Source organism: Melanotaenia boesemani, chromosome 5 (assembly GCF_017639745.1).
Source record: "Melanotaenia boesemani isolate fMelBoe1 chromosome 5, fMelBoe1.pri, whole genome shotgun sequence".
Classification (NCBI taxonomy): domain Eukaryota; kingdom Metazoa; phylum Chordata; class Actinopteri; order Atheriniformes; family Melanotaeniidae; genus Melanotaenia; species Melanotaenia boesemani.
The window spans coordinates 19281056-19299187 of NC_055686.1; the positions used below are offsets into that span (position 1 = coordinate 19281056).

General features: G+C 36.9%; 1 protein-coding gene across 6 annotated transcripts in view; it reads left to right on the forward strand.

Annotated features, from left to right (window-relative positions):
* LOC121639698 (phospholipid-transporting ATPase ABCA1-like) overlaps positions 1-18132 on the forward strand; it is a 165289-nt gene that overhangs the window by 40934 nt on the left and 106223 nt on the right. For 4 of the 6 annotated variants that reach the window (XM_041985127.1, XM_041985130.1, XM_041985128.1 and 1 more), the window contains exons 15-18: positions 8717-8797; positions 12630-12852; positions 13693-13914; positions 17128-17332. In XM_041985127.1, the coding sequence (XP_041841061.1) occupies positions 8717-8797; positions 12630-12852; positions 13693-13914; positions 17128-17332 (731 nt within the window). Of the gene's footprint in view, positions 1-8716; positions 8940-12629; positions 12853-13692; positions 13915-17127; positions 17333-18132 lie in introns of all 6 variants that reach the window. The other 2 variants (XM_041985132.1, XM_041985133.1) reach the window with 1 other exon arrangement.

The window sequence follows — 18132 nt, forward strand, 5'->3', positions numbered from 1 at the left end:
GAGGTGGAAGGAGGTATTAAAGCAATACATTTCGGTCCTCCCAGGAGAGTTGCCAGTCACTGCCACCACATGGCTAAGTAACAGCCTTATTGGCCACTTAAGCCCTTTCAGATTTCCCAGTGGACAGACGCTTCCTTTTATTTGTCTCGCCTACCTTTTCTTGAATCTGTATGCTCTTATTCTTGTTCCCAATGCTCTGATTGGTCGCATTTGAATTAGCAAGAGGGACCTCTCTTACTAATGTTATTGTTTAAGATAAATAAATAATAATAAGCTGAAATCTTTCAGAGTAGATTTAATCAACTAAGGAGGTTGCATGGGATAAGTAACCTCATCATGAGCAGCAAAATAAATTAAGAGTTGGCTTTTTTTTTTTTTTAATAATGCAAGCTGCCATTCTGAGTTAGTTTGTTCTATTGTTATGAAAGTAAGCATTGCACAACTCCATCATATGCAACGACGGGTAGTCTCATCCCATCTGTGTTGCATTTGTTTCTCTAGATAGCACTGGCTTTTATCATGTTAGATCCTTCAGCTTGGGACACAAATGATCCAATATCACTCCGAATCTTCCACAGCCAAGATTTCTTCTGAGTCTTGGAAATTACTTCTATCCACACAACATTATGATCCCCATTAATAAAGCAAAAGCCTGGTGATGCCATTAAGAGAGAATATAATTGCCACTGAGATTTAGGAACAACAATGCAATGCTTTCCTCAAACAATCTTAGAAAGAAAATATTAACAACCCATGGGAAAATGCACTTCTAGGAATTAGGGATCTAAGTTTTAAAACACTGTGCTGTAGATAGCTTTCATTTTTACAGCGAATTAACTTTGATGAGAGGCTTGGATCAAAACAAGAGTTTATGGTGTTATGTTGAGAATGGATGTTGGCTTTGAGCAAGTTGCTGAAATATAATGAAATATAATGCTTCACAATGTTCTTTTTTTTCTTGGAAACATGAAAAGAAAGAAAAGCATAAGTGCTGTGTAATTTGATTAATAGTGACCTTACTGATTTTGCTTTCATTGTGCAGTTTTTGCTGGTTTAAAATGTTTTATGCCCCTTGAATTTTTTTACATCTATTTTCTAAACCTTTTTTCTTTTTCTTTTTTTTTTAACATTTTTTCCATCTTACATAAAAAAATAATAAATAAATAAATAAAAATTGCACCAGATCCTTATCTGTTCTAGTCATGCACAGCTTCAGAAGCACATTTTCCATTTTTCCACAATTTACAACTCATTGTTGTGATAATGATCTGAAATTAGAAAGTCACGGTACGGCTTATTTGCTCACGCCGGCCTCATCGCCTCAGTGCCCATCTTTCTAAAACAAAGGCTTAATAATTACAGATAAGATAAATAGCTGCCATAAAGCACTGCAATAGCCCTGGACCTCCACCATTTACTCTTTTGCCTGCTGAGACATTTGAGCATTTCTATAAATTATTAACACTTGAAAACTGCTTTTCCGTCCATTAATAATTGAGAATGACATAACACAAAGGAAGATGCGCTAAAACACAGAGATGGGTGATGGGGAGGAACTTTGATGGTAATTACTTTCATACTGAACTGTAGTTTGGCCAGGTGAAAGGATGGGAATGTCTGTTCTTTCTAATTTAAAGGAGGGAACTGAATATGTCACTTAAAAATGTCCTTTAAAGAGATCGTATTTTTTTATGATCTATTAAAAATAAAATGCACTTCAGCTGGGAATTAGCAGTGCAAGAGTATAGTCTAAATGTATTGAAAATCAAAGATATTTCATGAGAATATAGTTAAAATTTCTCTTCTGGAAATTAAAGATTAACTGCATTAATTTGATAGATTTTGAGCTCATATTTAATTTTAAGCATATCATGTAAAATTTACCCAGTAAGGAATATTTTGACAGTAGCCTAAGGCACCTTCACCATTATTTTCTTTGAGACCTTATCAAATTCTTTTCATCTTTCCTCCTGTCCTTTTGAATTCACAAACAAAATTTCCACTTCACTTAACAGCCCACTATTACCTTCACTGACCCCCGAAGTTCATCATCAGACCTGCTTTAGAAATAATTTCTTTTTATTCATCCTTTTGTCCTCCTCAATGCTATTGGCAGTACCCTACCTGATTAACCACCAATAATCTTGGCTGCTTCGACCACAGATTACCCTGCTGGCATTTGGACGCTGAGATAACCAAAGTGGTTTAGCACCCACAACCTTCTTATTCACACTGTGCAGAGGTCTGCAATGGCAGTGTGGGATGCAGTCATAACCCTGCAGGGCCTGATATCACATAAACTGGTGCTTTATCAGCAGCCTTTGCACCATTGCATGCTCCTGAATCAGAGGCATGTCTTGTTTGGATGCTAAGGTGTCATTCCCCATCAATAGGTTTTTTTACATTCATATTAAGCTCATATTAATGTACACACCATAAGCATGCAGTTGTCATGGACAAAAACTTAATAAACTGAAAGTTTGGACATATGTTTCCATTAAATCAAATAGAAAGTAGTGACTAGTAGTGTCTATGTTACCTATAGAGTTAAGCCTGGTACACAGATAACAATGTTTGGGCTTTTTTTTTGTCCTGATTTTGCCTCTTTCCGACCTTGGACGGCAAACGCCCATTCATTGTGAGATTTCCCTGTCCAATCATCATTTGGTCTGGGGTGTGTTACGAGCCGATTTGTTCCAATAATCCACTCCGAAACAGGTCGTAGTCGACAATTGGGAACATTGAACATGTTTAATATTTCAGAGCCGATTTCTGAAGAACGCCAACGACTCATGCATTGTGACTGCATGGGTGGTGACATGGCACGGAATGTAGCCAATAAGAGAGCGAGCTGGCTGGGGCGCAAGAAAGTAAACAAAGTCCATGTTCACGCCGTTGTTATTTTTTTTACTGTTAACAATAGTCCCAAGACCACCATCATTCCCTCATCTTATATATCCCCTTCCATGCTGTGTGTTGTGTTTTCTGATTGTTACTATGTTTCTTCTTCTTCGTTTTTTGCCGGTTGTTGCTATGGTTCTTCTTCTACGTTTCAATGTTTGTCCAGCTCGGAGGACTAGATTTTAGATGACTTGCTGGACAGCATCGTCGTGTGTGTGTTGTTCTGTGATTACATTTTCGGAGCACACCACACACAGTACAATCAAAACATATTTTTATCTTCACGTGTGAGGTCTCGACCAGATAAAAAATCTCACAAGATTAAAAAAATCGTTATGTGTGTACCAGGCTTAAGTCGGAAGTCATAAACAAGCTAAATTCAGGTGCTTGTGGTACTTTTTTTTTTTTTAGAAAAGGGGCATAGTGTGCAAATGACATCTTAAACTATTTCTGAAATGACTTCCCACACTCAAAAACACCACATTCATGACCTTCTGTCAGAGAAAGCAGCTTTACTGCTGTAATTCCAGTTTATAGAGAATTTTTTTTCAAAGATATTTATCTTCCCCTCTTTTACATTTAGTCTAATAGTGATAATTGAGGCACAATGGCACTTAGCTACTTTATTTTAGAAAGTGCTCATTAATATCTTGCTAAATGTTTTGAAAACAAAGCCACAGTGTGTAGCCACTCCACATGCTTATTAATACTAGTCCACAATAAGAGATGTGCTTAATGGATTTGTTTATTCATTTCATCCTGAGTCACATCTTCCAAGACTAGACATTTTGTAACATCAGATGATGGCACAGGGACAGGTGCTGCAGTATTTACACAACTATTCAAGCAGTTAAAGTGATGGTGCACTTGGAATGGAATCTAAAAGAAGTTTTTACTGTTTTTAAGCAGCAAGCTTGTTCAGAAGACTTTGTCTAGTACAGCTGCTGCCATTGTGCCATAAAATAAAAGAGGTTTCTATATTATGGAGTCAGGGTGTGCGGTTTGATGGCTGTAGCTGCATCAGCAGCATAAAAAAGAGCAGCTGATATTCATCATGCTTACATTAGCCAATGTAAATGTGCAGGTAAAAACTGAGTCATGTTCATTTTATCCTTCATGAATTATTAAGGCAAGGCAGAGGTAATGTTTTTGGCTATGTTGGTTTGTCTGTCCCTATGTCTCTTAGCAACATAACTCAAAATGTTATGAACAGATTTTTGATAGAAAAATTTAGGATAGTCAGAAACAGAATAATGAACAAATAATTACAATTAGGTGATGATCAGGATCACCGTCTGGAGCCAGGAATTTTTTAAAGGATTCTTTACTATTAGGGATAATTTTCCATTACATATTTTACCTCAACAGATAATAACTGGCATTAAATAAATGAACAAAATTGCAAGATATCATGGTAGATGTTGACGACACTAACAGCTAACCCAAACTGCAGCCATTAGAGAAAATGTAAATATATTCAGTAACTTCAAGGATTCTAAATAAGATGTGGCATCTATCCTGATGATGGAAATAGATAATTATATTAGCCTGAAGTATTCATAAGAGTGTGTTGGCATGGGGTTGGTAACTAGGTGGGGTGTTGGGTCTTTTGGGGTTTTTCTCAAGTAGTGACCCTGGCTTGGTGGAGGCCTGTGCTCTCTCAGTGTCTCTATTTATTTTTGTGGTGTTGGAAAAACAAATACATACCATGCAGTTGTGCTTAACAAAAAGACAGCTGTTTGCCTAAACTGAGGAACAATGCAAGACAGGTCAGTCAAGTGCTGGTGGGTCACTGTAGAACTTCACATATTCTTTGCACTGAGGAGAAAATCAGCCAGAATCACAACCACCTCAGAGTGACTCCATCAGTTAAGGGTTTTATGACATGGGGGCTGAATGAAAACGTCTTTTGAATAAGCCCATATAGAGCTTGTTTGAAAAACTTTTCAAATAAACAGGACACTGGGAGCACAAGAAAAAATACAGATGGGACAAATGCTGAACTCTTGCAGAAAAATAAACTGTCTAAAAAAGACTTTTTATTTTTTTATTTTTTATCAACTCATGCTATCCTTTGCTTTGGAACAATCTGGTGACACTCTAACCATGTAGGAGCAGATGATGCAAGCATATAGTGTACACAAACTACAGTAAGACTGCACAATGGTTCATCTTTGAGCATGAATGCAGTATTTGAGCATGAGTGCAGTATTTTAAGTTAAATGAGCTTCAAGAAAATATACAACTGTCCAAACACCAGAAGTCTGGACTGCAACTGTCCAACAAAACAATCTTTTTTAAGATTACAGATGTTTTGGGACTCAAGAGATTCAACTGATAAGTAACGCTGTACAGCCATTACAGTGGCATTTGCAAAGTTATTTAACCCATGATAAATAGTAAATCAATAGTCGTCCTTTGCTCCAACAACCACCAGGTAGCTCATCTGAGAATAGTTGGAGGTAGATGACAAGAAATCTTTATTCAATTTGAACTATTTATTAACTTAAGATTCAATTGATTTTATGCTAATTTACCATTCAATAATTTTAGATTAGCTATTTTTTTTTACATGCGTTTTAGAATCAGCAGATAATTAGATCTACTTTATTACCAGTTTGACATTAAATAGTATGTAATAGTTAAATTGACCATTATCGTGATTTTTTTTTCTTGATTCTTAAAAATGGTTTGTCAGTTCATCACATTGTAGTATGTATTATTTTATAGGAAAAAAGAAAGGCATACGTCACTATCAGAAGCTGTCCATTTTCATAACTTTTACTTTATATAAATATACAGCTACACTGTAAAACTGCACTGAGTATGTATGGTGTATTAGGTATAATACAAATAGGATTTCATATTAATGTAGAGGGTGTGATCTTGTCTGATTCTTTCAGGTAAAAGGAAGAAATGAGCAACATACTATGCAAGGTCATTATTTCTTTTTTCTTTTCTTTTTTTTTTTTTGCCAAACCAACATGCACTTTCTCCTTAAGAGATCATTTCTACCAACAATAAAAGAAACCACACTTGAAAAATAAAGTCTGTTCCCTTCAGTAAATTGTTCACTGCTTGACAGCCGAGAAGCTAAATGGTATATTTGCTCAAAATGAGACAGGAAGCTTTTCTTTTAGGGAGGACATAGAATGCCAAACTCTGGGGACATGGAGCTCTGCTATTTCTTCATTCACTGAGGAATCAGTCTTCCAGCTTTCCTAGATTTAGGTCAGCCTGCCAATGTAACTAGAGCTGCACAACACAAGCTTGCCTTGGGTTCTATTACTTAAGCACCTTTGATCGATCAGCGAATGTATAATTCAAGAGTCTTGGTGGCAAGGTTGTCAGTGTCAGACATGGTGTGCATGACTGATCTCTTCCCCTCTGGCGAAGAAGTCACAGAAGGAGTTAACTCACGCAAGCTGTCAGCTGTTACAAAGATGTTAGGGAGCAAATAATACCAGAATTAGTATTCATCTTGACACGTCTTACTTAAGGCTACCTACCTCCATAGAAAAGAAGCTAATGTATCAGTTAGCTCTTTGTAGAGATGTATCGATTGAGTGGTCTCTTCAAAGAGGTGATTGTATTTATATAATCTTGTGTGAGATTTTGGATTTAGTTGCCTCGTGTCTGAACATTTAGAAACTCTGTGTCAACTGATCCTTTCCTGTGGCTTTGGAAACCTCTTTAGAAAGGTGATCCATCCCACGAGGGCCGTGCAAGTGTCCTCAAAAACATGTGCGTCTCTCTTTCATTCATCTTCCCATGTGAATGAACTTCCTCCTTCGTGCAACTGACAGTGCCTTGGCTATGTTGGAAAGACTTCCACCACCAACTGTTTTCTATACTAAGCTGCACTAGGCATACATTAAAACTGAAATTGAACTAAATTATCTTTAAATTGCAAAATGTGACATGATGAACTGATTAAAATGAAACTCACAGTGATGAGACATTAAACAGAAAAAATATATGCTATGAAAGATAATTATAGGAAAATGAATCATAGCTAATGGAGAAAAAATGAAAAAAAGAAGAAGAAAAAAACAACTAAATTATGGAAAATTACCTTTTGAAATAAGCCACTTGTGCAGAGCTAACCAGCCATTAAGGAAAGTGCATGTTTGAGTGAACTGTTCCCTCTTGGCAGAGATTCAACAAAGCTTTAAAAAAAATAACTTGTCCAGAATTAAAATAAAAATTCATGTCTTGCAAATGTACTTGAAGTGCTTTGAACAGTTGTTTACCTGAAAATGTTTGACAGGAGAGCTTCGTTCTGCCAGTTGCTGCAGATCCACTTTATGCTTCATCTGTTCATCTAAGCTGAACAGTGCTTTGCTTGCATCATGTCGCCTGTATTTATGAAATGCAAGCATCAGTGTTGAATACTTTGTCAAAAATGTATTTCATATTTCTCCTTTGCTGTCTAATAAATCAAAAGAAGCACTTTATTATATTGGCATTAGAGAAGATATTGACATGGCATTTCGGTGGCATTATGAAGCCAGTTTAATATTGCCTTATTGTATGGTAACAACATCAAATCATACATAATCTTTGGCATGAGATGAAGCACTAAATGCTCGATTGAGCTGATGCACCAACTTTATAAAGGTTAGCTCAGCGTAAAAATGATAACACCTCATAGGCACTGAAAACATGAATGCAACGTCCGGTTTGTCCCTTGTGAAGATTTGTTCTCCTTTTACCAAGCAAATGCAAATAAATGTTGGATAAAGCAGCCTTTAAAATACGGTACATGTTGCAAATATATTAACCTTTTTCTCTCTCTGCAGCCTCCACCTGGCTTTATGTGTTATATAAGTACAATCAGTTCCACTATAACTAATTTTTTGTGTCTCATTTTTGTGTCGCAAAGCTTTGAAAATTTTGAAAGTTAAGAATTGTTTCTATTGTAACTACCCTGTGCTTCTTTTAAGCTTTTAGTAGGCAGTGTTTCATATTCTGAAAATTCACACTCTCTTTTACAGATTTCAGAAAATCCCCCAAGTTTGTTTTATCCACAGAGCCCTGGTTGTCTTGCAATCTTCATCAAACATGTTTTCTTTCTTTACACAGTCATATACTTTGAGTTAGGGTGTATGCATAAGCAGTTTTTTAAGCTTTTTGAGTGTTCAGCATCTTTATAAATACACATCCATCTGGCAGTTTTGCCTCCATGTCACCATTTTACCCATGTTGTTAACATGCAATTCAATGGAGGATCAAAACTGCCAAAATCAAGCAATCAATCCAAAAAGAAACCTATAAAATGTAACATAAAATTATATAAGGAAAAAAAATGCATTCAACTACTTGGTGGTTATTTTGTCCGATAATCAGTACAGCTCTCATTGTCAAGTACCAGCAGTCACTACAGGTCAGTAACCCTTTCCTGGCAGCATCTTTCAGCTCTTTCCCAGCCAGTTTTGTCCAGTCTATTTCAGCTCTACATCACCCAGCAGTGTTACTCAGCCATCCATCTAGTACTTGCTTTATCCAGCTCAATTAAGTAAATAAAATCACTCGTTTGTTTCACAAAACATCCCAGGACACACTGCTGCACGTAGGCTGTGATGATGCTGAAGTTAGCTTCTGATTTGTGGCTTCTGAGCTGCATAAAGGGCAAATCCACTGCTTTCTTGGAAATGTTTTATAGGTTTCTAAATGGAAAAAAGAATTTTCAGTATTTTCATATAATTTATTAGCATATCAATTTGTTTACTGAGCCATTTATTTATTTATTTATTTGGCAGTTATAGTGCTCAATACATCTCTGATCTTTTTGATTGCTTTTCTTTACAACCAGCTTCATACAGAGTATTGGCACCATCCTCCCCATGTTCCTGGTGCTGGCCTTCATGTACTCTGTCTGCATGATCATCAAAGGGTTGGTACTGGAGAAAGAACTGCGGCTCAAGGAAGTGCTGCGTGCTGTTGGCATTCAAAACGGTGCCCTCTGGTCCGCAAGGCTCACAGAGAACATTGTTCTGCTCTCAGTTCCTTGTGCACTCATTAGTGTCATGGTTAAGGTCAGTAGAAAAGAGTCTTTGAGTGGAAAATATCAAAACACAAAGCATACAATATGAAGGTATCAGTAACTTTTTTTTTTGTCACAGAGCAGAAATACTGTGTATCTGTGTATGTGCTTAAAATAACAGAATTGTGTCTATTTTGTTATATGCTTTGAGTGTTTTAGAGAAATGTCATGCTTAATTTGTCAGTTTAATAAAAAAAAAATTATACAAGAAATAAACACTCCTTAGATAAGTACAGATCATCAAATGCATCGTGACCACCAAAAACTTCCATCTCATAAAATGCAATGAATCAAGTAATCCTCTCTCAGGTCATTCAGAATAGGGACCTGTTTATGCTTTGTGTTTTGATGCTCCTACTGTTGTTAATCATGACCAATTAATAAGCACAGAATCAGATCATTATCTGTAATTCTGCAGATCAGCCTTCGTAGGCTAATTAATTAAGCATGCAACCAAAATTGCAGTTCTAATTTATTTTATTTCTTGTAATCGGAGGATGTAATTTCAATGCCTACTCTTTTGTAATTTGAAAAGGGAGTGTTTCGTGCCGCCTATATTCATGATTGCATGAAAATTAATTATCTTTAGCTTGAACTGGAATGTTGTTTAATGTTATACATCATGTTAAATCTAATTTGTTTTGTAATAACCACAAGTGGGGGAAAGGATTGTGTAACAAAGACCTCATGCATAACTAGAGGCTTTCCTGTATGAGCGTAATAAAAATATATAACCTTTGTAAAACTAAAATCAGTATTTTTCAATGTGCACTGTTCTGATGCATGAAATGGTTGAAAAATAATGGGACAAATATCTTTATATAGAAGCAAATCATTCTAAATCTAAAAAAAAGTTGCAGAGATCTTGGTAAAATCACTGGATCTAAAACAGAAACAAACATATATATTGTAGCATCACTCAGCTCTTAGTATGGGAAAATGTTGGACTGAATGACATGTAATAAGTATATAAATGAAACATGTAGACAACTACACAAGTACTTTACAAATATAGTTATTAAATTCAGCCAATAGACAGATTCTTGGTAATTTTTGAGTCTTTTTGAGTTTATTCCAAACCCAAGTGTCTATAATATTTTAATCAATTTAATCAGGATGTTTTAACTGCATCAAGGTTTTCTTTTTCACAGAGATGAACAAAACACATCAGAAATGCTATCAACAAAGGAAAAAAATAAATAAATAATAGAATGAATTTCAAAGGCTGCAAAGTTTTCACTAAAAATTTTGAAATCCCTGTTCAGCAGTTTATAATGTTAGAAAGAAGTGCTCAAAGCAAGTGGAGAAACAAATTACCAACTTTACCAAATTTAAAACTTATTTTAAGTTTTTGTATTACAAATCTGAGCATTTAAAATGAGTGGATGCACGGACATTTTACTCACTTTGTGTTACATGAACAGTCTGTTATTTGATCCTAGAGAATCAAACATGGCCAGTACTCATAGAAATGAAAGAACACAAATCAGCTCCATCATTTTTTTCTTGAGATTTTTGAAGATATTCACTAGCAGCCAAAAGTTTAGACACACTTTCCCATTGGATTTAATGGAAACGTGTGTCCAAACCTTTCACTGGTCCTGTATAGATTTCATACGTAATATCAAAGGTTCCCAGTATTCAGAGATTGGTGCTTTACCCCACAATAACTTAGGTATATTGCATGCATTATATTACATTCCTGTTTTTGCTTTGTTTACGTTTTGCATTGCATGGAACCATTCCAAATATTGCACAACTAATTTTATATTTTAAATGCTGATAAGAGCAAAAGGAAATGTGGAAAGTTGTGTTACAGCGCTGTCACACGAGAGAATAAAGTACAAGTCCATCTTTCTGACATTGTAAAGAACTTTTCACTTCAACTAATCTGCCAATCACTGTTAGTTTGTGAAGAGTTAGATTTAAATATCAATACATTGTTGGAGGTTTGCATCATATGCTCTAAATACTTGCACAGAAAGGGCAATGAAAAACATTACCAACTCTTAATTGCTCATTTTAGTGACATCATAATGCTGTAGACACGTGGACAATGTAAATATTAGATGTTTTTTTGTTATTCCAGACTAGAAATGTTGACCTCACTTTAGAATATATGGTTTTATGGCCTTGTTTGTCTTTACCCTCTGCTCAAATATTAATTGTTAGTATACCAAAAGCCACTGGAAGATCATTTGTGCTGTTGGTCTTTGTAGAGCACATCCTTTAACGGCTCCTTGTTTTGCAGGAATACTTAATGAAATAGAAATGATGGCTATTGTAGATTAGCCTAATCAATTCCTGCAGTATAATTGGAAAATGTGGCTGGTAAATAAAAACTGATATTTGAACAGCTGGGTGAAATGTAATTTCCCATCAGCCTAATGTGTTTGCAAGCCATCAACAGTTTGTAAACATTAATAACAATAAATTGGGTTAGTTGAGTGCCTTAGAGGAGCAAGCAAGCAAGCAGCATGAGAATTCAGATCACAGGCCTCTTCTAAATGATAATTTCACAGGCATTTTTAGCACATTAATAATAATGGCAAATCAAATGGTAATTATCATGAGGCTGTATCTGGATTACGTCTGACAACAACCAGTTTTGTCATCTGCACCTGAGTCCTCTGTTATTTACACTTTTCACTTCTATTATGATGGAGATAATGCATTTACTCTGTTGCATCCAGATGGATTTCTTTACACTATTTTCCCCACACATGACTCCCAGATCCAATCAGCTGACGCAGGGCATTAGTTGGCTAAATCTATCCGAGATTTGGAGCAAACTTTCCCAGGCACTATTCCGTTGTTTTACCATAAAACCAGTTAAATATCTTATTATCTTTATAATTTGGCCTTAACATTTATTTTAAATGTGTTAATCAAATGATTTAATCAGTATTTTCTGAAGTTTGAAGTTGGTAATATTCAGCCTTCTCTTCCAATAAGCTGAAAAATAAGCCTTTTTTTTTCCTTTAATTCCTGACTATTCAGTCAAGCCAGGAAAAAAAACCTACTTGTGACCCCATCACTGGCAAAAAGGACACAAGCCTGCGATGGAAATCTTCAAGGCACCTTTATTATATGCTGTATGGGAAACAGTGCATTCGATGCAAGCTTCAAAGACAAAATATGTGAATGGGAACTTTGTGTGACATTTGTGTGATAGACTGTTGCCTGACCCCCCCTTCTCACAGGTCTAACAACTTATCAATCTCCAGCACTGACCTTTCTACACAAAACATTTCTTACAATCTGAAGCCTACCATGACTAGATGCACTTTTTCCTCCCATAAATGCATTTTTTCCAGTTCTCCTTTCATGTCTAATGAAAAATAATACTTATTTTAAGTTATTATGTGAAAGGCTTAACTCTACATTGATGTTTAAGAGCATTATTTGTGTAATACAGAACCTAGCAATTCAATTTATCTCCTCTAATGGTAATAATCCCACTTTAAACTCTAAAAACAGCTGTCTGTCTCTCTAACTTGGTTTGTTTTGATCTGGCCAGAACACCTGCAGAAAGCAAGATAATAAAAATGTATTTGCATATGATATGAATGAAAAGCCTCAACAAACAAATCCTTCAGATATAATATCCAAATACTGATAACATGTTAAGAAGAGGTGGAAATCGGATCATTGTCTTTTCTGGTCTGGCTCCACCTTTCAGGTTTCTGCGCTCCCTGGCAAGCTCTCTCCCCTTGTACATGACTCTAGCCTGGATCTACTCGGTGGCCATGATCATTAAGGGCATTGTTGCTGAGAAAGAGGCTAGGCTGAAGGAGATAGTGAGGATCATGGGCCTGAGAAGCTCCATCTATTGGCTGAGCTGGGCTGTATCCTGTGTGCTGCCACTGGCCATGAGCGCCATCATGCTTACTCTTATACTCAAGGTGATTCGATAATGATTTAACGGTGGCTCAGAAAGGACTCAATTCTACTTTTGGAGAGTTTTGACCATCACATTTCATGAGGTGATAAGAATTTACTTTAAAGTAATAAAGATGTTAATCTGACTGCAAGCAAATTTCTACAAGAGTTCATTTAGCATGTGAAAAGTTGGAGGTTTTTATAATGAATATTTATACTGGTCCACTGAACATCATCCATTGTAATAATCATAACTGCATCTATTACAATAGCACCATTATCTGAACAGGTCAAGCGACACTCTGAAACGATGTCAGAGAAAGCATCAGCATCAGGGTGATGGATTTGCAAGTAGCTCTCTAAAATTAGAGGATGGTCCTTTGTCAAACAGGCACAGTAAAACATTGACATGTTTAAGGATTGCAACATTATGTAATTGAATATTATTCTGCATTAAAATGTACAAAAATCAAATATATTCTAGTTGTTATCATATTTTCCTGTGCCTGGCCTGACGTAGCCATACAAATGCACAAAAGTGAGTTAGACTGGAGCCAATCAGAGAAATAAAATGTGTGATATGCCTCGATGGTGCTTCCCTGCACTGTGAAGGAAAGCTTATCAAAACAGTAAAAGAGGCCGGATGGAAATATGGGGCCGGTCATATGTAGAAATGTGAGTTCATAGATTTGTCTAGTCTCCAGGCTAACTCAGACAAGTGTGTTAAAAGAAAATCAACCACTATAATTACATTCTCTGACTTTCCTTATTTGACCTTTTCTACCTTAAGGAACTTTTAAGTGTATTTGAGATTAACTTTTCTCTCTATATTTTTTTGTCTTTAATTTATTCTCTTCACACAGTACGGCAAAGTCCTACAATACAGTGACCCCTCTGTAGTCTTTGTCTTCCTGCTGGTTTTCTGCCTGGCCACCATCTCTCAGTGCTTCTTCATTAGCGTCTTCTTCTCTAAGGCTAACTTAGCAGCGGCGTGCGGCGGCCTCATCTACTTTCTCCTCTACCTGCCGCACATCCTCTGCTACGCCTGGAGGGACGTCATAAGTTTCAGGGCCAAGGTCGCTGTGGTAAGTCCATCTTTAGCTCTGACATGGTTTTTAAAATCTCCCCCTGCTGTTATCATACGCGAGGACCTTTTTTTTTTTTTAATCTCGGCTTTGTTCCAAGGTTATGTTTTTACTGCTTTAATCACACTTTATCCGTCACAGTTGTTTGTTCCGGATCCATTTCCTCTTGCTCTTGAACCCAAACAGGCACAAGTATGACTTCTTTGGCTCTGCCTATCATGACAGGAAGTGAGTTCACCTCTTGTGCCAGTAATATCTGTTTGAAATTTATCATTTTCTGTGCAAGCCACTCCATTATAAAGTGTGAGCCGTGAGCTTTCCAAATTAATTAAGGGGTTCAATGACCTTAAAATTTCAACAGAATCGGTAGAAGGATATGTTTTTATTATTTATGCGTGTTTCTTTAGACATGTTTTCCAACAAGCATGTAGTTTTTTTTTGTTGAAAGAAGATAGATTCAACTCACAGAAACATCAACACTTACACAGAAGACAACATATGCATAGTGAGGAAGGTGGGGATTTTCTCGCAGTCTCTGAAGGATAAAGATAAATTGTGTACCATTGCTCAACTTTCAGCGTAGCCTTTCTGTGTGACCTTTATGCTGCGGCTGGTATCATTTGTCCTCAAGCTGTCTCTTGCAGACAAAAGCACACAAAATCTTGAATCTTCATTGCAGAGTGTGCACAGGCATCCTTAAAGAATTTTAATCAGGTCATGTTTTCTTTTATGTCAACTTCAGTAGTGCAGTATCAGGTGTGTGTGGCCACACTCATGTTCCCCACTATTTCATTTTGAAATACTATCTTGCTCTGGGTCCTGACAAAAGTCCCTTCTGCTTTCAACTTTCATCTTCACACTTGTTTTTGATGAAAATTCACACCATCATATAAGCTGAAATTGCATACCCTTGAGTAGGTCCTCCAACATAATTCCTTTCTAGGGAAAACTTTTCAGCCAGTTGCCTTTTAAAGACTGAACACTGGTGGAGATTTTACATATGAAACACAGGAAACCTTATTTAATCTCTCCACAAAGTGCCATTACTGGGTCTCCCCACGGCACTGAGATTTTTCTCCCCTGCTTTAGTTGGATGGATAGCCCCTCTAGCCCTCTAATTAGCATAAGCAATGTCCCTCTGACCAGACTACAATCCAGTTCTTCCCTACACTAAGAGATGTGTCTGTATGTGTGCCATTTCTCTCTTGCTCCAAGCTCAGATGAAACCATGCCATGCCAAGGCATACAGATCCTCCCCCACGTTGTCCTTGATAATGAAGTTTTTAAACCTGAATAGAATTTTTAAAGATCACCTGAATTTATAAGGATAGTTTCTGAATGTGTACCAGAAGAGCTTTGAGGAGCGTGCAATGGGCTTCTGTAATACAATTGTTTCCACTGTACAGCCCACATTTCTTTGAAAACCAGGGAGGTTTTCAATTAACCACAAAGTCCTGGAAAATCTTAAGAAATAATAATTTCCCAAATTTAAAGCTGAACCTGATTTCTTAGGGGAAATAATGTGGTGTTCATTAGAAAATGCAACACATTGTATGGCCTCCTTTAGGGCTCTAATTAAAGGTTATTTCAATCATCAGTTACAGTCGGTGGGGGCTGTTGTAGCATTTGTTCAGTAGCACGCAGTACAGAAGCATGAGGGGAAAGAGGAATGATATGCAGCAAAAATGCCCATCTGTGTTTGCTTTAACCATCCAGCTGTAACAGTGCCCACTGATGTTTGCATAAATGACTGTGCAGTTTCCTGGAGATGATGTTCTCGGCTCGCTTTTTATGTGTGACAAATCCAAATGTGTTCAATCTGCTAATCCTTGCATCTGAAAATAAATAAAACAAAGGAATATTTGATGCTTCTACTTGAAAAGTTCGTAGGATTAATAGTTTAATTATTCTGTCGATTGCATTTTTGTCAATCTGAGAATCACTCTGCAGACAGACACTTTGTACCATGACATTTTCATGTAAGCCAGAGATGGAGCATTGCAGTTTTTATGGGAAACATCTTCGCACAGAAAGGTATTAATCTCTGATGTGATCTTTACCCGTCATTCCAGCTATACTTGTTGAAAATTGAAAAAAATAAGAAAAAAAAAAGTACAGACGCCTATATTACTCTTCCTCTTAACAATGGTTTTTGTCCACAGCCAGCTGAATGATGGCTAAATCTCCAGTATGACATGTGTTCAATGGAGGGGGCTTGTTTTGTCAGCCTCCTGACTGATGCCCATTTTCTCAGCAGCCAAAAGAGTGGCTCCTGTTGTTTTGTCAGCCATTCATACAGAGGTCAAGGATGGGTGCCTACTGGCCCCTGGCCCTGTCTGACCTCGTGACTGATTGGCAGATGGGCAGTGGAGGACAGCACAGGAAGTTGCCCGCAGTGTTTGCAGCCAGGCTAGAGGTTTGGCTTCAGTGTGGTAGTGTAACATCAGGCCTCCATAATGATTTGTCTCTCAAGCTTCAGCAAACAGTTCTGCTGTAGGATAAATGCTACGAGCAAATGAGGTGTAATAAAACAGCTGGCAGGCAACATGGTGATGCTGTATGAGAAGCCACGGCAGATGATGTCTTGTGGGCAAAGCATCATTTGTAGTTTCCTACTGTATGAAAGATCCAACAAATTATTGTTTGGAGCAGATGCACTTTAGGGCATATTCAGGCTGGTAACAATATCTCATAATATCTCTTTAATGCTGTAATTAAATGGGGTAATTTTTAAAAATTTGGCTGTATGTGTAAGAAAATAGCGATGTTAAAAATAGGTTAAATTAATATTTCACTTAAACTTAGCTTATAAAAGGTCTGCTGGTTTCTAGCTGCACAAGTGGGAAAAGAAAAAATAGTTTATATATCAGCTGTAGTAAAACTATTCTACTAACACGGTAATAATCATTTTAATTTCATTCAGAAATCAGAGTGCAAAACAGACATTTTCTTTTTTGTGGGGATTTATGAGCCAAACTATCTTGGCTCTTGGCTCCAACAACACACAAGGCAACTACCCAAGACTCCAGATCCGAGCTTAGCTGTTTCCCTCCATTCAGCTTTTTCTAGTACAGTATGTTAACACAACCAGCTGCTCACTCCGACTACTGCAGACAAACACAAGAGCTGTATGAACTTCATGAAATGAACATATTTTCCAAACTATTCCTCTAACCATGAATTTTTATATTATGTATGTCTCTTCATTCCCAGAGTTTATTGTCATGTGTGGCGTTTGGCTATGGTTGTGAGAACTTTTCCAAGTATGAGGAGCAAGGCATCGGCATTCAATGGCACAATATTAACAAGAGTCCTGAAGAAGGGGGACGCTACACCTTCATTGTGTCCATCATCATGATGCTCTTTGATGCTATTTTGTATTGGCTGTTCACCTGGTACATAGAACATGTCTTTCCAGGTAATTTTTTAAGCAAATTAATTACAATCATGTTATTAGCGCAATATCTTGCAACTTTGTTATTCTACAAATGTATTCAGTGAGTCAAGTTATGTCAAGTCCTTAGTTTTTTAAAGATGTTTTGCTCTTATCTAGAAGAGCTTTTTCAGTTCTTATGAAGAAAGTGGGAGATTTCCACAGGTTTTTAGAGTGTTCAACCATTGTTGAACTGTGACTCACCTAAGGGCTCATTAGAGGGAACATTGTTTATAGTTTAATTTGAGACAATATGTGAAGAGGTGTCATTAATCTCCATGGGGTAGCTGAAAGGAAGCTATTGTAGGTAAGGGACAAATGTTCTTTAAAGGCTCACGCTTATGCTCCCTTTACATACATAAAAATGTACTTCTGTGTCAGATGTCATTGTGCTAATACTTCCATGCATCCTTTGCATTATCATGGTTAGTCAGTACATCTTTTTTGTGGTGTTTTTGGTTAATTTGGTTCACCTCACTGACAAGACACCTACATGGCCAAAATCAGATTCTCTCGTCAAGATAACAGCAACTTCAGGTTGTTATAATGATCGATATTAGCCCTTCATTTACTTAGTATCGCACTGATACCAATTCTTACTGTATCGCACACCCCTAATGTATCCATCAGATGGCAGCGCAGAGTTCAGAGCTAACCTCACATTTACACCATCTGTTGCAGTCAACAGTAAACATGGTGACAGTGGAGAACATCATGATTCTCAGAAAGAGACAAACAAAGGAATCACATAAGACTTGTGGTCTGTGCAGCAATTAAATACATTG